This window comes from Delphinus delphis, chromosome 20 (assembly GCF_949987515.2).
Source record: "Delphinus delphis chromosome 20, mDelDel1.2, whole genome shotgun sequence".
In the NCBI taxonomy this organism is placed as follows: Eukaryota; Metazoa; Chordata; class Mammalia; order Artiodactyla; family Delphinidae; genus Delphinus; species Delphinus delphis.
The window spans coordinates 28402553-28425465 of record NC_082702.1 but is presented as its reverse complement, the minus strand read 5'-3'; the positions used below and the strand labels follow the sequence as shown (position 1 = coordinate 28425465).

Sequence of the window (22913 nt, the reverse complement as noted above, 5' to 3'; positions counted from 1 at the left end):
TGGTGACGTCAGGAAAGAACAACAAAAAGGCATGAAAAGCCTGTATTAGGTTAAAGAATATTAAAGAGACATAACAACTAAATGCAATGCCTGACCTCTGATTGGATTCTGGATTTTAAAACAAACATCTATAAAAATTATTAGGATAATTTAAGAAATCTGAATTTGATTATACGATTTTCTGTTATTGATGTTTTATCACTTAGTAAAAGTAACTTTTATTTAAAATAAAAATAGAGTGAGAAAGCAAATGTGGCAAAAAGTTAACAGTGAGTCTATGTGAATGGTATATAGATGTCCACTGTATTATTCTTTCAACTTTCCTCTAAGTTTAAACTTTTTCAAAATAAAAAGTTAGGAAAAGCAAATAATGCTTTCAATATAAACAGTTTGAAGAAATTCATAATATTGATATTTCTAATATTGCTTAAACTGACTTGAAGTCACCTTTTTTCTTGTAAAATAAGAAAAATACAGATTTGCAGGCCTAGCCTTAGAAGTAAGTCTCTCTGTATTTGTAATGTCAGTACCCAGCACAGTACCTGATATATAAGTAGAAGGTGCTCAGTGAATATGTTTGTTGCTTATGGTCTTATGAGTTGATACGGTAGAAAACACAGTGAATTTAGAGTTAAGTTTCTGCTAAACCATTAGTAGCTGTCTGGTTTTAGACAGGTCACTTTCCCTCTTGACACCTCAAATACTTGATCTATAAACTCTAAGAAATAATACCAACTTATATATACCCCAGATTATTACTAAAAAATTCAAATAATGTAAGTAAAACCACTTAAAAATACTATGCAACTTGTTTTATTATTTCTATCTCTAATTACACTCTGAATGTTTACCATATTAGTTTTTAAAAATTACTTCTAAATGTCTTACTTTCATTTGAGGAATTTAAAGGAAAAAAATCCTGAGAAATTTATTTAGCAATATAATCGTTTAAGTATATCTCTCAGTAACTAGTTATTTCTCTTTTGACAAAAAAGTAGTGCTCAAAGTTGACTCAGACAGCACAGGGGTTTTTTTGTTGTTGTTTTGTTGTTTTTTTTTTAAAAAAACTTTTGTAATAGTTTGTAATAAATTTAAGTAGATTAGAAGCTCAAAAGAAAAGGGCCTTCTTTCTTGACTCTGCCATTTACAAGAGCCACTGGACCTTAGACAGTTATATATTATATGTACACATATTATAGTATGTATATAAAATATATATGAAGGATCAAGTAAGTACAGACTGCCAAAATGTCATGAAACAAAGGGCTAATCTAGAAACTTAGAGGGATACCTTCTTTAAATTGGATGGATCAAAGAAATTAATTGTTTGTAATTATCACTCATTCCAAATCACGTACTTGGAAAGCTAAGGGAAAGTGCTAGAAACCTCTATCAACTGAAACTGAATCACAAATGAAAAGAGAACCCCTCTGAAATTATAACATAGATCAATGGGAAAGTATGACTTAATTTTCAATTTGAGTTCTTCAAAGGCAAAGGACCATATCTGATTCATTTTTGTAACTTCAGTGCCCAGCATAATCTCTTACACCTGGTAGACATCTAATAAATACCAAACAAATAAAAGCAGCAAAAATGCAACTTTCCAAAACACAGAGGTTATATAAAATTCATTCATTCACACATCTACAGTTTATATCTACATTTGACAGATACAATAAGGGTGCACTTTTTAACACTAAAAGGATAGTTATAAACTGAAGATACGTTGAAAGGTATACATGGAAAAAAAAAAACACACAAAAAACACAAAACCCAGCAACTCAAAGATATTTCTCAATTTGGAGACAACCAGTTGTAACTGTATCTTACAACACATTAATTGTAAGTGCCTCACCATAGTGTGGTATCATTCTCGCTTCTGAACACCCTTAAAAACTATAAAAAGGAATGTTAAGCAGTTATATGACAGCAAGCAAAATGACCTAACACTGTTTTTGCTTTTTGTATGAGGATAGAGTAAAATATTATCCAGCTCTAAAATTCTATGATTCCATGAAATGTTCAATGTAAACTTGTACTATTTTCAGGTATACAAACATATTCATGTAAGGAAAAACTTTGCTTAGAGATTGGTTCTTAGCCATTATTATCTTGTAATAGCTTTAAATGGAATATAATCCATAAAAATATTGAATCACTATGTTGTACACCTGAAACTAATAAAACATTGTAAATAATACAAAACTTCAATACAAAAAAAAGATTGCCCTTTCATAATTTGTAAGGTATTACTTGCATAATAAATGTGCAAGTTATTTGCATAGTTGACCCGAATAAATTATCAGATTTTATTTAACTGAAAACTGCAGTCTAAGCTTCCTAAAGCTTAGACTGCAGTTTTCAGTAACCATGCACTTTCTATCTCTTTCCATATATTACCCATACCATATTGTGTTAAAATATTTCCTTAATTTAAAATCATTTCAGTTCAATTACCCAAACAAACCTGATCTCCCATATTTAAGTACTCCAAAACAACTGTGTATTCATATTATCGTAATAGGAATAAAGTTTGATGGCTCAGTAGCCCCTAACACATTTTTTTTTCAATTTCAGATATTAATAATGATAAGTAAATGACTGAGTGGTCCTAAGGTATTTGGGAGTGCACCTCATCAATAAAATTAAATACAATATACACCTGTAACTTATATACATCAACCATACTTCAACTTAAAAAAATAGCAAGGGTAAAAAAAAAAAAGACTTAAATACAACAAAACTTTGTTAGACCTACTTTGAAGTTTGGCTTGAATCTCATGCGCTTCACACACTGCACTATTTCTCACCAACTGCCGCCTCTTCCCCACCCCTGGAATTCACTTCCTGTTCACCTCTCACCCTTAAGTATGCATGTCAGAAGTCAACAGCCTTAAAGCTACTGTTAACAACTAGAGTTTCTGTTACTCAATGCAGAGATCAATCCTTCTACAATATAGTACACAGTTTAATAATTAAGATCATATTTTAGAACTAGCTAATATTCCAGAAATTCCCAGTCCAAACAGAACATTTTAATCTAGAAGATTTGACAGAAATGTCAAAAACTAGTCCACTATAACTGAAAAAAAGCAACTAAAAGGGAAATTCCTGCATAGAATTTCTATTTTGTGTTTTGGTTTTGACAGCAAAGAATTTTGAAACTTCTTATAAGCAATACCTTGCCAAATGCATAAAGATTTAAACAAATTCTGATAAACAGAGGGATGTTACTTTATAAAAATTTAAATTATGCATAAGCGGAGTGACAAGTTTTTAAATTATTCGTTATCTGTTGATTTTTTGATGTGGAAAAGTTATGACTATTAAAAAAAAAAAAAAAACCCAAAACCCAAAACCAAAAAACCAAAAAAACTAGCAAAGAGCTTGGGATCCTCTGAATTCAATGGGTATGAGCAAAGTATAGCAAGTTCCTTGCTTTAGGTTTACATTTAGTTTTAGAGAGGTTTTCCTCCTTTTTTTTCCATAACAATTTCACTTACAGGCAAAATCAGCTGTGCTTCTGATTAAGATAACTTTCAAATATCTTATGTGTTCCAGTAAATTCTTACTTAAGTGAGGGTGATTCCTGGAGGTGTAACAATAACCATAACAAATTTGAACATACAAGACCTCCCTATAAAAATCTAAGATTTCTTTTCATCTTTTCCTAACTGATCATTCTACCACCATCACCATCACCCTTGGAGGGGGTGGGGGGGCAGGGAGCCATATAATTAAAGATTTTGATGCTTAATAGAATACATTTCAACTATCTGGAAAATTTACCCATCTATGATAAATAATTCCCTGATGTTCCTGGATAGCAGAGAACTTGTCACATTTCCTTACCTTTCTTCCTTATTTGTAATTGCCACTCAGGAGCTAAACAGGCAATATGAATGATATATCTTACAAAGAAACCCAAAATTAACAACCATAGAATCTTAAGAGTTGAAAAGAACCTACCAATTTAGTCCATTTTCCATCCACTGCAGGAATTCCTTCTGTGACACATCTGAGCCATTCCATCTCCCTACTTTCAGTGAAAGAGCTTTACTTCAAACTTCCTTATACTAATCTGTTTTTCTGTGACTTCCACTTAGTAGACCCAATTCTGACCTCTAAAGTCCTTCAAACATCTGAAGATAATTATCAGGTTTACTTTTAGGGCATTTGTTATCATCTTAAACACAATCTTATTTTAAAAATGTCAAAACATTCTGAAAGATTTAAATGAACTACAACTTTATTAATATGTATTTATTTGCATATTGCATGTATGAATGAAAATTTGGAATTAAAAAATCAAATGAGAAAAAAAAAAATGTCAAAACACTTTTGCAAGCAACAGTTATTTCACTTTACTTTTGTTCTTTGTTGTTTTGGCGTTGTTTTTCCCTCTGATAATGAACAAACTATCTGCCAGAAAACATGAGATGAATGGTCTTCTCCACTTAAAGATTCTAAAGCAAGTTTCTGCCTCATCAGTAAGGTAGATTTTTAAAGGGGTGGAGGGTGAGGTGAGAAGCGAGAAATCATTTAGTATATTATTGTTATACATTACACTGCATTAATAATATACTTTGAAGTAAGTGAAAGTAGTTAAGACCATATATAATGGAGTCAAATCTGATTTGAATCCAGTCTGGCCACTGGTTGTCTCTACATTGGCTGTGTAACTTGCGGTATATTACTTAACTTTTCTGTACCTCAGTTTCCTCCTGTGGAAACTGAAGGAAATAACTGACTCCAAATAAAAGGACTGTTGTGAAAGATCAATGTGTTAATAATATATGTTAAGTATTTACAACAGTGGCACAAACATAGTGCTCTATCATAGTGCTAGTTATCCTAATTTTTGCTTACTACTCTGTACCTACTTTAAATTGAACTATTATGGTAATAAACACAACAAAAATATAAACATATTTTAATTACCTTGATTCAGATTTTTCCAGATCTCAATAATAACTTTACTGTTATAAGGTATTTAGCAACCTTACAATATGGCAAACTTTTAGCCATTCAAATTCATTTTCAGAAAAATATTTTATGACATGAAAAATGTCTGCAACATATTAATTGGAAGGTTAAAAAAGCAATTTGCCAAACAGCATAAACTATGTGATCTCGACCTTGTTTCTTAAAAATGCAAAAATATGTAGGTGGAGGACAGGGAAGAGACAGACAACAGGTCTCACTGAAAACTTATACAACAAAATGTCAACAGGGATATAGTGATATTACAAGTAACTCATTTTTCATCTGTTCTCTATGTGGTCCAATTTTAAAATAATGATTATGTATTAAATTTTTCATCAGAAAAAAATCCAGTATTTTATTATTTATTTATCTGGCCACACCGAGTGGCTTGTGGGATCTCAGTTCCCTGACCAGGGACTGAACCCGTGCCCCCTGCAGTGAAAGCGAGGAGTCCTGACCAATGGACTGCCAGGGAATTCTCAAAAATCCAATATTTTAAAATGTTCCTTACATTGGCTGTTCTAACCTTTCTCTAAGTTTCTTTTTTTTAAACTAATAAATAAGTTTCCCTACCTTCAGGGGAAAAAAAATAAAAATTCAAGGTATTAAATAAAGTAATAAATTCATCAGAATACAAAAGCCAACAAGGAATTATGTACAATTATATACATCATAAAATTCTATCTCCTGTGTTGATTGCTATTTTAGCTATCCCACATATCTTTCACTGCTGTAGAACTTTTACAGTAAATTTAATTTACAAATATTGAGAGATCGCACACTGCTCCATAGTGTTTCCACTTTACAAATAAGAAGACAAAAATGAAAGATTTTGTGTTACAAAATAGCAGTATGTCATAAAAGAGCAATGAAAAGTTGATAGTATTATTCTCTCAAAATTCCTTTGCTATAAAAGTTAGAGATGAAAATAAGCTAGTATTTCTCTATTATGGTTTGTGAGTATTTACATTTAGAAACACTTCCTGTTGCTTCTCACCTTTTTTCTCTTCTCTTTTTTAAATGGTAAAATTCTAGAGTCAATTATATAAGAAATGTTCTCAGCAATATTCACTGTTTCTAATGATTGACACAGACTCTAAGACATTTGAAATTATATCCACAAACACCCTACCTCAGTTGGGGAATAATAAAAAGCAAGGCTTAGAAATATTCTTTACATATCCAATATTCTCAGTGAAGCTTTCTAAAATTCTAAATAGAGAGCCATCCGTGAGTTTTCAAACAGTAGATTAATAAATATCTTATTTTGGCTATAACAATATGTGTCCTTTTTTAAAATTTTGATAAACCAAAAATTATACCACTTTATTCTATACACATATTTAACAATGCTAATTTAGTCTGAAATGAAATTACTACGTTTAAGAGAGTTAAAAAAAAAAAAAAAACCTAGGAAAAAAATTCTTTTCATAGAACCTGGGGAAAACTGTAATAGTGTAACATTCTGTCTACGTCGTAACCATAACTGTTCAGAAAATGCCAAAAATTACACAGATAAAAGACTTATATGCTCTGCCACAATTTGTCATAAATTATAAATATTAAATAATTTAAATTTCACATATTTAGGATATCTGACATAATTCTGTACATATAACACCTATATGCAATCCATATTAATCATAATCAATCTCCTACCTTCTCTACCAATCCATCTCTATTCTTCACCCCGACAATGAAAAATGTCCAACTCTAAGTCTTAACACTAAGAAATAATAGGAAACTTGAGAACAAACTTTCAATAAGTCAGATAAGTATTCAAAGCCAGCTGCCCTTTATCAGTTTTTAAACATGTAACAAAAAGAATAAGAAGTTAGTAAAACAAAACAAACTCTGAAACAAAAAGGTGAGTAGATTTAAATAAAACCTTATGAATGTATCAGTATAGATAAGATGATTTATTAAAGGCTGCTGCTGTTGGGTCTGAAAAAAGTTTCTCTCAGATGGTACTAAGTACTGATACCTAAATATTAGTATTAAGTTTAGTACTAATATCTAGATATTAGTATTAGGGACTACTTTAGATATTTATAATTATCCTCCATTCATTCCAAATCTATAAAAGGGAAACTGTACTTCTTTTTAAAGCTCGTAGAACATGTTTAGGAAAACATGAATTAAAAAAAAAAATCCTCAGAAAAATACAATTAAGAAAAGAAGTTAATAAATTTCAGATTTTATAACTTCAATTATATGCTGGACAAATTAATTAGTCAAGGTAGACAGATACCTACATAAAAAGTAGATAGATGACCCTAGGTTCAATCAGTAGAGGTTTTTCCCCAGGGTCCTTCTAACTAAGATGCTTGATCCTCTTCCAGCAGAGGGAGCAAAATCATAATATTATTATATTCAGGCCACAAAAAGAAGGGGAGGAGGAGAGTTTACAAGTCCCTTTTAAATATCTTAAATCTATCTAGACAATTCAAAAGCTGTACTGAAAATATCATGATTCCCAAAGGAAAAGAAAAAGATTTTATCTTTTTCAAACACTTCAAAAATGGTTCCTAAATACTTAGTTTCAAGAACCATGGTATACTTCATTGTCCTCCAAATCTCACAAGTAAACAACGTACTGAAGCGTTTTATAAATCTTTAATTTAACAACAAACTTTCAGAAAAATGATAAAAATATTGCATTAAATACATTTAAAAAAATTTTTAAAGTAATACATTCACATGACAAAAGCTATAAAAAACAAAGGAAAGTGTAATTGCACTACCCTAAAATAATCTATTTCCTTTCAGTATTTTTCATATGTATATTTTCATACTGCTATGAAAAATTATAATTTTAATTTAATTTAATTAAAAAATTAAATTTATACTTATAAAAACATTTATTAAGTGCTTATTATATGCTAGGCATGGTTTTAAGCACTTTTACATGTTACAACTCTCTTCATCCTTATCAAAGCCCTTTTATTTTCCTTATTTAAAGATGAAGCAAATGAGATGCATAGGAATTATTAAATAGCTAAAAGTCATGCACCAAATAAGTAACATGAGCCAAGATTCTAACCCCGGTAGTCTGGAACCAAAGCCTGTACTCTTAACCACTTTACTGTGATCTTAATTTTGAATTATGCTTTTCCCCTATCACTAACGTATTATCAAAGTCTTTTTAATGCCTATAATAGTCCATCTAATACGGATATGATAACAAACTGTGCTGTTTCCAATTTTCCCTTATAGATACAGCAAGATAAATACCTTTGGGTATATTACTTTTGCTATGTTTGGGTTATTGTAATAAAGTATTTGTATACTCAAACATGCCACCAAATTGCTTTCCAAAATATCTGTATCAATTACAAAGCTATGTAAAAGTTCCAATTTCGCCATAAATTTGCCAGTGTTAAGCATCAAAATTAAAAAATTTTTTCTGGGGAGGGGGAAGGGTAAGCTGTGACAAAGCGAGAGAGTGGCATGGACATATATACACTACCAAACGTAAAATAGATAGCTAGTGGGAAGCAGCCGTATAGCACAGGGAGATCAGCTCGGTGCTTTGTGACCACCTAGAGGGGTGGGATAGGGAGGATGGGAGGGAGGGAGACGCAAGTGGAAGAGATATGGGAACATATGTATATGTATAACTGATTCACTTTGTTATAAAGCAGAAACTAGCACACCATTGTAAAGCAATTATACTCTAATAAAGATGAAAAAAAAAAAGATTGCTCACAAAAAAATAAAGTCTATTAAACAAAAACAAATTTTTTTCTAGTACGTAAAAATGAAACCACACTGCAACTGAGTTATTACTAAAGTTGCATATTATTCTGAACGTTATGTTTACTAATTCTACTTCCAATTTCTGTGAATTTCAGCTTTTATGTTTTAACCAATTATCAACTGAGATATTATCAAATTATATGAGTTTTTTATAGGAATATTAACTCTACACCCATTATATTTGCAACAAAATGTTCCCAATCTATTGTTTTCCTTTTAATTATGGTTAAGTTTTTGTTTGTTTTTGATAATAAATCTTTCTGTTAAAGGCAATCATAATTGAAAGTTACAACAGACGTCTTAATACCTTATAATTTTCTAAATATAGAAGTCTATTGCTTTGAGCACATCAATGAATGAAACTTTCAAATATGAGACTACTGAAAATAGAAACCTTTATCAAAATATACATTCACCTGACAGAATGACTGAGTTTGAGAAATTCTGAATATGTCTCATATGAAATTAACTCAATGAGTAAAAACTCACCCCACCCCAAACCACCAAAATTAGAGCTACATACCTGTCGCTGTAAACATAGGCGATTTCTGTCATGTAAATGCTGATGATTAGAAAGTGATGAATGCCAACTCCGAGCCTGAGTATGCAACTGAGTTTGAGCCATATCAGAAGGCCGTGTTACGAGATGTGAAGTAAATTGCCGATCAAGGTCATGATCTAAAACATGACTTGAATTATCTTGTCCAAATGCTGACTCATCAAATTGGGGAAGGAGACCCTCCTGAAGGAGGTCTTCTGGGTCAAGTCCTGTGAACGGCTCAGTTTGAGATTCCACTTGATGAAGTAAATTCTCTTCTAAAGATGAAAAGCCGTTAGTTTCTACATGATCATTGAAATGGCCCATTTGAGTTCCTGAGTCAACAGGATCCGGGAAGTTCATGTGAACAGGAGATAATTTTGAATTGCTGTAATTACCCTGAGGATGTGATGAATGCAACATTTGGAAGTTATTTGGATGCAGCGATGTATTGGGATTTAGCATATGCTGAGTCGATTCTTGCTTGATTCCCCTATGAGGTGAAAAGGAATTACTCCCAGTAAAATCAGATAAAGTCTGATTTGTATGATTAGGTGCAAGAACTGCAGAGGACTGAAGAAGACTATTTGGTGACACATGATTACTGGAAAAGGAATAATGTGAAGAAAACTGCTGTGAATTACTGACAGAACAAGAAGTCATATTTGGAGAAGGTCCATTAAAATTTCCTTCTTGATGATTGCTACACTTCAGGAAGTGTACTGAAGGATTTGACGTTTGAGAAAATTGCTGCATCGAAAGGGACTGCTGTGAAGTAGATGCATTATTAATTTGTGGTGGATGGTTAACACTGACTCTGTGTGGACCAGAAACATTAACATCCATAAAATTTTTAGACTGGCTAAGAGAATTTTGCCCTGGGTTAAGATTATTTCTGTTTTGTTGTGAGCGTAGCGAAGTGCACTGTGTTTGTTGTTCATTGGCCTGAAATAAGGCAAAGTCATGGTGTGCCACAAAGCTTTTAGTTTGATGCATAGAGTGAGAATGTCCTTGTTGGTGAAAAGGAGACCCATTTTGACTTGAAATGCTAGTAGCTGTCTGATGGCCCCACATTGGACTGCCATCTGCTACATCTGGAAACAAACCATTGGGCTGGTTCTGAGGGTGGATCGGAGAACAGTTAAACTGAGAGTGTGGAGATAACACATGTTCAGCTGGGCTACCAAAAGACTGATTAACTTGGTGAAATTTCATTGAATCAAACTGATTTAACTGTTCATAATCAGTCATCTTCTGATGTGTTGGAGTACCTTGAACATGGTTCAGTGAGTCTATGTGCAAAGGTTCAAATTCTGCACCCAAGTTCAATTCATCAACTAGTGAAACAGGTCCTGGTTGTACAAATGCATCATCTGACAAACCTTCTAAGGTCTCACCAAACAGATTGGCATCATCAAAAAAGTCCATCATTGGATCTGTCATCTTGAAAAATTCAATAACAAACTGGGCTGTTCACTCCAAATGGAGTATATTCAGCTTCTCTGTAGTAGATATTAATGGATCATTTCCAAAGGTCATCAACTAATCCGAAACAGGTCAATGTTCATTATTGCTCTAGATAACGACATGTCAGGAAGTGTCAGAATCCTAGGAAATAAGAACAAAAAGTTTGATAATGAATATTCATTGAAGTTTTACAAACAAAGTTTACATATGATTTAAAAAACATAAAATCTCAGTGTACAGTATGTTTTGGTAGAGTAATTCATTGCAAATAGCTCATTAATATTCCTTACAAGGAATCGACATATATACACTACCGAATGTAGAATAGTTGGCTGGTGGGAAGCAGCAGCAGAGCACAGGGAGATCGGCTCGGTGCTTTATGACGACCGGGACAGGGCTGGGACAGGGAGGATGGGAGGGAGGCTCAAGAGGGAGATGTGGGGACATGTGTATGCATATGGCTGATTCGCTTTGTTGTGCAACATAAACTAACACAGTATTGTAAAGCAATTATACTCCAATAAAGATCTATTTATTTATATATGTATATACATTCCCTACAAGGAAAAAATTTCTAGTACATGGGGGACATGACTATATACATTTAAAAGTAATGATGTATATTACTTCATTTTGAAGTTCACATGTTATAATGACAGAATGTAAAGTAAACTTGAGAATGGAATGTCAGACTCTCTCCCATACCATGAAATGGCCATCACTCCCCAGCAGCTCTAGCATGTATAAAATATATATGTATTACATTTTAATGTTATGTCTTGCTAAGATAACTGACATCAGAATCCTCTTAGATTAGCAAATATGCTGTGATCTTTTGCTCTAGACCTCTTGAGCAGATAAAGCTACTATTTCATATGGTATATGTGGAACTACATCAAGAAGAGCAACTGTATGAGGTCATGATAAGCTGGCCCTAAATGAGATAAAAGTTAGCCATCTGGTCAGCTGACAGACAACACAGACATGTGCTATGTTGGGGATGTTGCAATATATTGCCACCATGGTCCTCTTGTTCATCTACCATGGAAGATCAGCCTACTGACAGCCAACTGATTTAGACATCTGTGTAGCAAAACCAAGCACCTTTCTGTTAACAGTTATATTCGTTACTCTATCCCTAAGAGGCCCACCATTAAATCATTTGGAATAACCCGTTGCTTATTATAGCTACTAAACTGTGCAAATAAAGTGTATTGATAATCAAGCTGAGGCAAAAACAAACAGTAGCTTAAGCTAAGCAATAAATTAATCTTACGATAATATCAAGAGAAAAAAATGGTAACATTTATACACACACACACCTCATATACATACATACAATTTATGTGTGGAAAGGATCTAATAGGTTACTTGCTAATCTAATATGAAATGGCTGGCTAATTTTGTTCCAGGCTGGACTCATTCCAAACATTTTCAACAAAGGTAATTTAGGGTTCTGCCCCCACTGTCTTACACAGAGAACCACAAATGGAGATACTTGCTTCTCTACATATTAGTTTATTCAAAAATTAGCAGAGGTCTAAGAAACTTTTCCAGAACTTCTATTTTGGGAGGTCCGTTTTAGAAAATATAAATATCCTAAACAAAACGTCTGTTCACTATTTAAATGAAGAAATACTTCTGAAAAATTCTGAGAAGGAAAAACTACCAAAATCTATATTAATTTTACCTAGAAATGGACTTATCAATCACAATGGTATACAAATGCTTTAACAAACATATAATTTTAAAAAAGGTACAAATGCAGAAAAAAAGAAATTATTTTTCCAGATTTTATAATTGTGAGACAAAGCAGATAGAGTACTATATGTTCTGAACTGAACATAGCATTAACCAAAATAATAATAATAATAAAGTAGGTTAAGTCACTTCTCTGGAACATACCTTATATTTAGCTATAGACTCTAGACAAGGGAACATCTATGTATACCTAACCCAATAGTCAGAAAAGCAACGTCCTATATATTTTTTAATGGACGTATGATTATTTACCAAGAGGAAAAAAGAAGAATTACAATGGAGGTTACCAAATCCAGTATGTTATCAAATACAAAGTACATTATTAGCTGATGTAACATGAAGAAATAAACTATGACATTATACCACTTTGAATTTTTATTTTATAATCTGTGAAATAACTTTTAAGAACATTTTTAGACTTAGACTTATTCCAAACGATTTGAGAATTTCCTCTCCCATGAAGTACTCTTTTTGGTCCATAAATACCTGACTGTTGCTCTGTAAGAAAATGTAGAATTGCTGTCATTTCTTCAACAACAAATATTTGCTCCATTAATATTAAATTTATGCTCTGCTACTCTGTCTCTGTGCCCCTCTGCATAATCAACAACTTTTTTTTGAAGCTGAATAATAGTGTATCTTTTTAGAGACATTTTAAGTAATTAAACATGTATAGTACCGATGTACATAGCCCAGCTGAAGTGATGGCAATGTAAAATCTATGACTAATTTTTTGTACACAAAGGCAATGACAACTACTTCCTGACAGCCACCGGGCAGACAGTGACTGAGACACATCCTGATATCAGAGATATTAAAAGTAGAAAAAATATGTATCTTAGAATTGATTAATTTCCTGAATATTCAGAATGTATTACTTCAAGAGTTCAGAACCCAGTACTACAAAAAACTACTGCCCAATCGAATGCTGAAGGTAAATTATCTGAAGCATATGACTTTAGTTCATATATTCTTAATTATTCTGATAACAGTGAACATAAAATATAAAACATTCTGAATTTATACTGTGTACTACAGGCTTGTACATTTGTTTTATTCTTAAGAAATAGTTAAATGTTTTTTAGAACACTGTTCTGGAAATACGTTTATGATGTATCAGAGCAGTAATATTCCATTTAGGAAAGAAATGGTATAGTCTTTGAATTTTTGTACATTATGGTAGATTATGCTAAAGCAAAGTATTTTCTACATTTATGTAACCCGAAGCCTACCGAAAATATGGGGAGAAGTAGAAAGTTTAATTAAGAAAGCAATTTTGCTATCTACTTTTCCAACAAACATTTATTGATAAACAACTTCTAGGCACTAGGATGATGAATGACTGACCTCTGAAGGGGGATACAGACAAGTAAACAGACCATTACCAATATAATACAATATTTGTGCTTTTATAAAAGTACAAACAGAAGAGTAACATCTAATGAGGGAAATGAATATAGACACCTTACTATACTAAGAAGATATACATTTCACATGCAACAAGGTACATGTAAGTCATTAACCTTAGTTATAAAAATAGAAACTAAAGGTGAACTATGAAAACATGCCCATAAAATCTAAAAAAAATGGTCATCTTTTCTGATTTGAACAGTTTATTCTACAATTGATTAATTTCTTAATTGATTAATCAATTAAGCCCCTCTTAAGAGCTATCATCTTATTTCATTCTAGTAAATGTACTATTTTCCAACTTTATAAAAACATCACATCAGTCCGATTTTAACTATTTAATTAAGCAAATATTTATGGACTGTCCATTACATCCAAAGCACCTTTGTAGAAACTACAAAAGTCCCTGCCCTCAGGAAGTTCAGAATCTAAATGGCGGAGATAAGGAGTAAATGGCACAAGAAAAGCACGTCATATACTGAATAAAATATGATAAACGTGGCCTGAGAGGCACAAGTTTATCTATAAGGTGATTTATAAAGAGAAGAGAGCATACTTGGCAAGTTATTCAGGAAAAGCTTCTTAGAACAATTAGCATTTGAAGGGGTCTTAGAAAAGGGATTGGAAGGAAAGGCCAGGCAAAGAATTCAGGAATAAAGAAATGGCAGGCAGGAAGGAAGTATATTTAGGAAATTGTATGACCACTGCAGAGTATATAAAAGGAGAAAAGTGGAAAATAAAGGTGGAAATACAAGTTGGAGCAATGCTGTAGTGGGCCTTATCAATTAAGTACATTAAATTAAGACATTTGGGGGACAGAATTCTTCTAAAGTTAAAACAAGTATTTAGAATCAAAAACAAATTACTTATCTATCTTCATTTCTACAGTCATCCGATGCCAAACATGATGATGATCATATAAAATGGATTCAATTATCAATAGGACAGAATCCCTGCCTTCAAAAAATTCATAATCTAGAGGGGAAGAAAACACATAAACAAATAATATGATATACGTCTTAGCAGAGATGTATACAAATCACTATACTGTGGTAGTACAGATCGGATAGCAATTAATTATGTCCGGAAAAGATCAGGAAAGGCAGAGAGAAGAGGTGATATTTGAACTGGGTCATATGAGTAAAAATAAGACCTCTAAATATGTGTTCTATAACAGAATATATATATATATATATATATATATATATGTATATATATATATAAACTTACTTCAATGGTAAATTTACTTTCCTTAGTGTCTAATAGTTGCTTTTTCTCCAAGACATTTCTATATTCTCTAAGTCTCTCAATAATTTTGAGACTAAATGAATTAGCCTTCCCAGTAATTTCCACACATTAATAGCTTTTCCAACTTAATACAACCATTGATCCCTACCAAATTATTCAGTCCTCTATTATAGTCATGTCTGAAACATTTCTATACAGTATTAAATTTCTGCTACATTAATTTTTACTTTGTTTATGAGCTACTTATAGCTATTTCATATTTGTACCTGGAGAAAATTCAGTTTAGGATTCATCTCCTATAGAATGATTCTGCCTACTCAAGCCTGTCTAGTAATGTGCATATGATAAATAATAAATAATATTGCATTGTGATAATATATTACCTTTTCTCTCCAGCAGACTCTACACCCTTGGAAAAAAGGAACACCTTTATAATCTTTGTATCCTTAGTATGTTGCCTAGCATAGTAGGCATGCAATACATTTTTGCTAAATCAGTGAATGACTACACAGGAATTAGAAAGAACATGATACTTTAAACAAACACTAGACCTGAGTCCTGGCTCTACTACCTTCTAGCTGTATGACCTTGAGAAGATCACATACTTTTTGTTTTCATCTGTAAAAAAAACCCAAAGAACAAAAGTAACTATACAAAATATTAACTACAATCCTGTCTGCTCCAAAGATGAAAGGTAAAATACTCTACACGTAAGCTGTAACCTCTATCAGGGTAGAGAACAGGTCTTTTACAATCCCCTCACTCTCTTGCATTGTACCTAAAACTGGCAAGAGCACAGAGGGAACACTAAAGAAATGCCCAGAGGTGAGCCAGGACAAGGCATTTTGGGAACTACTCAATAGCATAATGTGGCCAGAGCATGCTATTAGCCCAATAGAGAGATGTCGAGAGGCAAGCAGAAGTCAGACATCCAGGTCTTTTATTAGCCATGTTAAGAAATGTGGACTTTATCCTAGAGGCAATAGGGAACTATTTCACCGATTAAAATTTCTTCTCTGGCTTAACACTTGACTAACATTTTTACTGTGGCTATTAACATTTGAAGTTATTGTTAGATAGCAAATATCACCTCTTCCAATGACAGTGACCAAAACACTTAAAGTTGGACCCAGAAACATTATTTTAAAAAATTAAGTGATAATGACAAGGATATTAGTCATTTTAAAGAATATCCTGGGAATTCCTCTCTTTGCTAGATGGGATGCTGCCCAATTCATGAATCATTTAATAAAGCCAATTAGATCTTTAAAATTAAAAAGAAAAGAATATTCTTACTTGGCAAAATAAAAAGCTGGCAAACTTGAGTTTGCCATTTCTTTGTTTAAAAAAAAAATGTTCTGTATACTTCTAGAAACAACTCTTGTTAAGGCATTCAAACTAGGCTTGAATACCTATTAGAAAGTTCTTCTTTACATCAAGTCAAATTTCCTCCTTCCTTTCTAGGCATTTACTTTGAGATTGTTTAAAATAAACCTAATTGTGACAATCCTTCAAATTCCTGAAGATTTATGTCTCCCTTAAAGCTTCTCTTTTCAAAGCTATAGGCAAAATATTCCCCATTTACTGAAATGGGAAAAATTTTATCTAAAACGGTTAAAATAAAAGTTTAATGTTAAAGGGATAAACCTTCAACTATTGGTCCCATACTACTAATTTCCCTAGGGTTCCTATAGTGCGTCTACGTACATGACAGGTAGATAGTACAGAATTTACTAGCTTAATAAATTATGTGACAATATACTAGTAACCAGGTAAAACCACCCTGAAATAGTACTAATTAATTTTCCAATAGTGTACTACAGAATTTCTATCATCAGCTTGTCTGGTTCAGCTTAAATGAAGGTGATTTTAAGTTGGAAGGCAGACTTAATTACCATAGTTAACAGAACCAACATACAAAAGAATCTCAAGAGAATGGAGCAATGGATCAAATCTAATAACTTTTAACTATGGGGTTCTGTTTTCAGTACAGATAACCAATTCTGCAAGTACATTCAGGTTGCAAATTCTACAGAGGCCAGGCCGGTAACATAAATGGGTGAAGCTGGCCAGAGGAGAACTATGGCTGACTATAAGTACAAAGGGGCGGCCACTAGTCAGCTTCAGTTAATTGTTGTTTCTAAGTTTTAAAGAGGAGCTGGAAATTCCCTGATTTTTAATGTTGATAACTACTTCATATTCTTTATATAAAATGCTCTTAGATAGAAAACTATGTCCATATTATAAATGAACTCTCAGTATACTATTATAAATATATGAACTCTCCATACACTAATGTCTGAAATTAATGTGGCCTCAGTAAAAATTCCAGCGGTTTTTTTCACAGTCAGACAAGGTGTTTCTACTTAGACAAAAAGCAAAGCCAGGAAAAGATCTGAAAAAGAAGGACAACCAGGAAGAACTAATCCTACTAAATATTAAAGCATTATAAAATTTCATTTATCAAAACATGGTGGTATTGACATATGAGAAGCCAAACAGATATAATAGAAAGTAACTTAGTATCTCAAATTGGGGGGAAATGAACTATAAAATAAACAAGACAATTGGATGGCCACCTGAAAAAAAGAGTTAGATCCCTATCTTGTTCTCAAACCAAGATAAATTACAAATGGATCAAAGATATAAATGTCAGAAATGAAAAACCATGAATATACTAGAAGAAACCATGGACAGGGTTACCTTATTTTCTATTTATGGAACAAAATCTACATGTCATTTAAAGAATCACTAATTAGATTACACAAATAACTTTATGAAAAGATTCATAAATTAGGGAATTCCTTGGTGGTCAAGTGGCTTTCACTGCCAAAGGTGCAGGTTCAATCCCTTGTCAGGAAACTAACATCCAGCAAGCCGTGGCCAAAAAAAAAAAAAAAAAAAAAATCATAAACTAGATTACAAAAGAAAAGTAGCAAACTGAGAAATACTGCAACTCATTTACTGATGAAGTGCTCTTTTTTTTTAAAAGGCCTTGCGGTGTAGGTTGCAGGATCTTCCCCAGCCAGGGACTGAAACCCAGCCCCCTGCAGTGGAAGCGCAGCATCCTAACCACTGGACAGCCAGGGAATTCCCTGACGTGCTCATTTTTAAATATATCAAGATTTCCTACAAAATACTAATAGCCTAATAAAAAAATGGGCAAAGGATACCAAGAGTCAGTTCATATTCTCATTCAAAATAAGAGAATGTCAATCAGAACCATACTGATATACCATCTTTCACCTATCAGACTCACAACAATTCCAAAGTCTAATAACACATATTAGTGAAGTTGTTGGAAAAAAATACTCTCGTATGATCGCTGTGAAGTCTAAAATGGTGAAATCTCTAAGGAGAGAAATTTGCCAATATCCATAAAGATTTCAAGTGCACATACCCTTTGACTGAACAAATTCCCTTCTAACAATTTATTCCATAAATATGTTCATGTATGACTGAAATGGCAGATACAGCTAATTATTGCAGCATTATTTGCTCCAGCAAAAGACTGAATACAGCCTAGATGTCCATCAACAGGATGCTGGTTAAACAAAATGTTATATTCACTTATGCTGGTCACACCAAATCTGGGTATAATATTCACACCTGAGTGTTTAATTTAAAGAAGAATACAGACAAAATGGGACATACTCAGAGGACAGCAAGCAGATTGGTGAAGTTACTTGAAACCATGCTTCTTAAAGTTTCTCTCCTCAGTCCTCGCCTCAGTCTAGATATCCTCCCTGGGTAAGCTCATCCTCTATCATCTACCTGCTGACAACTTTAAAATTTTTATGTCTAGTAGTATCTTTCCAACTGCCTCCTGGACTTCCCCATAAGTATAAACTCAACAGGTCCCAAACCAATCTTTCTTCTAAAATCTTTCTCCTACATTTTTTATTTGGATAATGGCAGTGTATAAATAAAACCGACCTTTCTGCCCAAAGTTATTTCCCCACTGTAATCTATCGTGCACATTGTGACCAGAGTTAAGTTTTGTGAAACAGAGATTTGATGATGTCACTTGTCAAAGGAAACCTATTGTTCCCTAATGCTGACCATGTGCCCTTCAAATTTTTTCTCATCTCCAGTCACCACCCCACCATCTCTCCATATCCTCTACAATCTAATCACACCAATCTACTTGTTATCTTTCTATAATGCCCTATTGTTCATTTTCCACGCTATTACTCATGCTATCTGTAGGACCCCAAATGGCAGATCTAGAATGATAGGTTACCAGAAAACTATAGGGGAAATTATTTTGGCTCAGTGTAAGAAAGGAATTTGAAACAGAGCTATCCAAAGACAAAGATAATGAGTTCCTTATTACTAAAGTTACATATTCAAATTTTAAACAGGCTAACTGAGACCTCAAAAGAGATTTTGTAAAGAGGAATCCAGCAGCATATCGGTAACTGACTAGTAAGACTTAAAGTTCCTTCTGATCTTGATATTTTATGAATCCTGGCACTTGAGAACTCTTGGCTTTAATGTAGTACCTCAGAGTTACTTATTAGTGAGTTTCAACAAGGTTTATAGGCATATAGATAATCTATACTACATCATTAATTGATCTAAGTATTTCACAGTAACTACCTCAAATCTGAAGATGCTATGAAACTGCAAAAAATTATGAATTTAAATATACTTCAAAGTAAGCCTAATAAACTGGGGGAGGGGGGGATCATCCTATTCAAAAAATAGGATGAAATGCAATACTAGAAAGGTTAAATTCGAGTTGATATAAACCTAGGAACTAAAACTGTCACTTCAATTATAGAATGGAAAATTATTCACAAGGTACAAATTAAACACAGAGAAAAAAATGGAAATAAATAGCTAACCAGAGTCTAAATATGCATCCTCAACACAGCTTTAGGGAAGCAAATATAATAAAGCTATTAAAAAGCATATACTGGGGCTTCCCTGGTGGTGCAGTGGTAGAGAGTCTGCCTGCCGATGCAGAGGACACGGGCTCATGCCCCGGTCCAGGAGGATCCCACATGCCACAGAGTGGCTGGGCCCATGAGCCATGGCCGCTGAGCCTGCGGGTCCGGAGCCTGTGCTCCGAAACAGGCCACAACAATGAGAAGTCCGCATACCGCAAAAAAAAAAAGCATATACTACCTTATAACTATAGGAATACACAGTATTATATAATATGTGCCAGAACATACTCCTGTATTATTTAGACGGTTACTAGAGTCTTTACTTAAGCAAAATGAGAAAAGTTTTAATAGAAAAAAATGAGCATCATCAAAATTAAAAATTTCTGTACTTCAAAGGATATGAAGAAAGCGAAAAGAAACCCCATGGCAGAATGAGATAAAGAAGGTGACAATGTGAGAAAAATTCTGCAAATCATGTATTCGATAAGGGACTTATATCTAGAATATATTAAAAAAATTCCTACCACTTAATAGTAGACAAATAATCCAATTAAAAAGTGGCCGAGGGATCTGAGTAGACATTTCTCCAAGAAGATATACAAATGGCCAATAAGCACGTGAAAATACAGTAAACATCATTAGTCAATAGGGAAATGCATACCAAAATCATGAGATACCACTTCATATACACTAGGATAGGAGGAAAATAATAACGGAAAATAACAAGTGTTAGTGAGGATGTAAAGAAGCTGGAATTCTCATAAACTGCTGTTAGAAATGTAGTCACTTTGAAAAACAGTCTGGCAACTCCTCAAACAGTATATACCCAAAGAAATTGAAAGGACTCAAACAGATGCTTACAAAACAATGTTCATTGAAGCATTATTGATAAAAAGAGGAAACAATCCAATATCCACCAACTGATGAATGGTGAAATAAAATGCAGTATATTGATATAATGTTATATTATTTGACAGTAAAAAGAAATTAAGTACTGATACATGCTAAAACATGGATGAGCTTTGAAAACAAGCCAAATGAAAGAAGCCAGTCACAAAGGACTACATTTATATGAAATGTCAAGAATAGGCAAATATATAGAGACAGAAAGCAGATTAGTGGTTGTCAAGGGGTGGGGTCAGAAGGATTGGTGAGTGTTGGATACAGGTTATGGGGGTTCTTTGGGGGACAATGAAAATGTTGTAAAATTACTTTTGGTGATAGATGCATAACTGTGAATATACTAAAAGTCACTGAATTATATACTTTGGGTGAATTATTTAGTATCTGAATTATATCTCAGTAAAGTTATTTTATAAAGAAAAAGTTATATGGGCAAAATTATTTTGAGTCTTCTAATTTTCTGTTATCTCTCTTAAATAAGGATGAAGGTTATAGTGGTCAATTAAAATTTTATTTTCTTCAACCTCATTATCAACTAATTTTACTTGGCAAGTGTTTGCAAGGCAGATTCTTTTTTTTCTGAGAAAAAATAAAGCAAGTGAACTTGCTTTGAAAGCTTTAGTCAAGTTACAATGGAAGTCTGTTAGTCTTCTCAAATAAGATATTTCAGCTATCCAATGTAATTTTGAAACTATGGCAGTGTTAAAATAAGCAAGTAATGGTAAATACAAATTATACTCTTGTAAAATTTTAAAATAAATAAGAACTCTAAAATAAACATACTTTTAAAATGACTCAAGAAACACAGCTTTTGAAAATAAGCTATTGTGATTTTTTTTTTTTTTTTTTTTTTGCAGTACACAGGCCTCTTACTGCTGTGGCCTCTCCCGTTGCAGAGCACAGGCTCCGGACGCGCACAGGCCCAGCCGCTCCATGGCATGTAGGATCCTCCCGGACCGGGGCATGAACCCGTGTCCCCTGCATCAGCAGGCAGACTCTCAACCACTGTGCCACCAGGGAAGCCCTATTGTGATTATTTTAATCAAAATTTAAAACTTCAATAAACAATGAAACTAAACTGATCCTTTCTGATGCTGTCACAAATGATAAAACCTGTTGCCTATCCTACACACTTATACTTTCCATGTAAATGCAACATGTTGTTTTATTATCATTAAAAACAGTAAGTGATGTTAGAACTGAGGAAGAGTTTGCTTTGGAATGTCACATGACAACTTAGAAAACATCAGCATAATATTAATGAAAATCAGAATTTGAAATTTAATTATCTAGAATTTTTATTTTTTAAAAGGTAGGAAGTCCAGAGACTTTAAGCAACAAATACTAATTGAAAGGATGTAAATAATAAGTTAGTATGGACTCAATATTGCCCTGCAATTATATAGAGCTGGCCCTTTAAAAGGTAACAAGGACTGCCAAGTTCTGTACCTAATAAGGATGAAAGTAGGGGAGCAACTGTACTCCTCCCATCCAGGTTTTTATATTCATTTCTAGATCTACTTTCCTCTCCTCTTCTGAGGACCTTACTGATAGGATACAGATACTCATATACCAGAACAACAATCTCCCACTCACAAGCCAAACTATTTCTGATCAAATTCCCAACCACATCACAAATAAATCTGAAAAATCACAGAAGACATTACTTTTCAATTTCCTCTGCTTTAGATTTTTTTTAACTTAAAAAATGTTTCATTTTTGTAACAAGCAGTAAAAAGTTAATACTCTCTTTCCTCTGCCTTCCTTCTCTACTCCTACCTGCTGAAGGACACTGTAACAGTCACTCTTACTTCTGTCTCCTGAGTCATCAATTTTTCTCATTCTACTAGATCATTTTCACAGGCATACAAACAAGCTGTTATTATAGCTTAGGAAATAACTAAAATATATACAGAAAAGGGAAAAAGGGAATCAAAATGGTA

General features: G+C 33.1%; 1 protein-coding gene across 11 annotated transcripts in view; it reads right to left on the bottom strand.

Moving 5' to 3' along the window:
* Positions 1-22913, bottom strand: part of CHD9 (chromodomain helicase DNA binding protein 9) — a 244937-nt gene that overhangs the window by 154326 nt on the left and 67698 nt on the right. For 9 of the 11 annotated variants that reach the window (XM_059999872.1, XM_059999876.1, XM_059999878.1 and 6 more), the window contains exon 2: positions 9272-10894. In XM_059999872.1, coding sequence (XP_059855855.1) covers positions 9272-10729 — 1458 coding nt within the window. In that variant the 5' untranslated portion in view covers positions 10730-10894. Of the gene's footprint in view, positions 1-9271; positions 10895-14790; positions 15041-22913 lie in introns of those variants that run through there. The other 2 variants (XM_059999874.1, XM_059999873.1) reach the window with 2 other exon arrangements.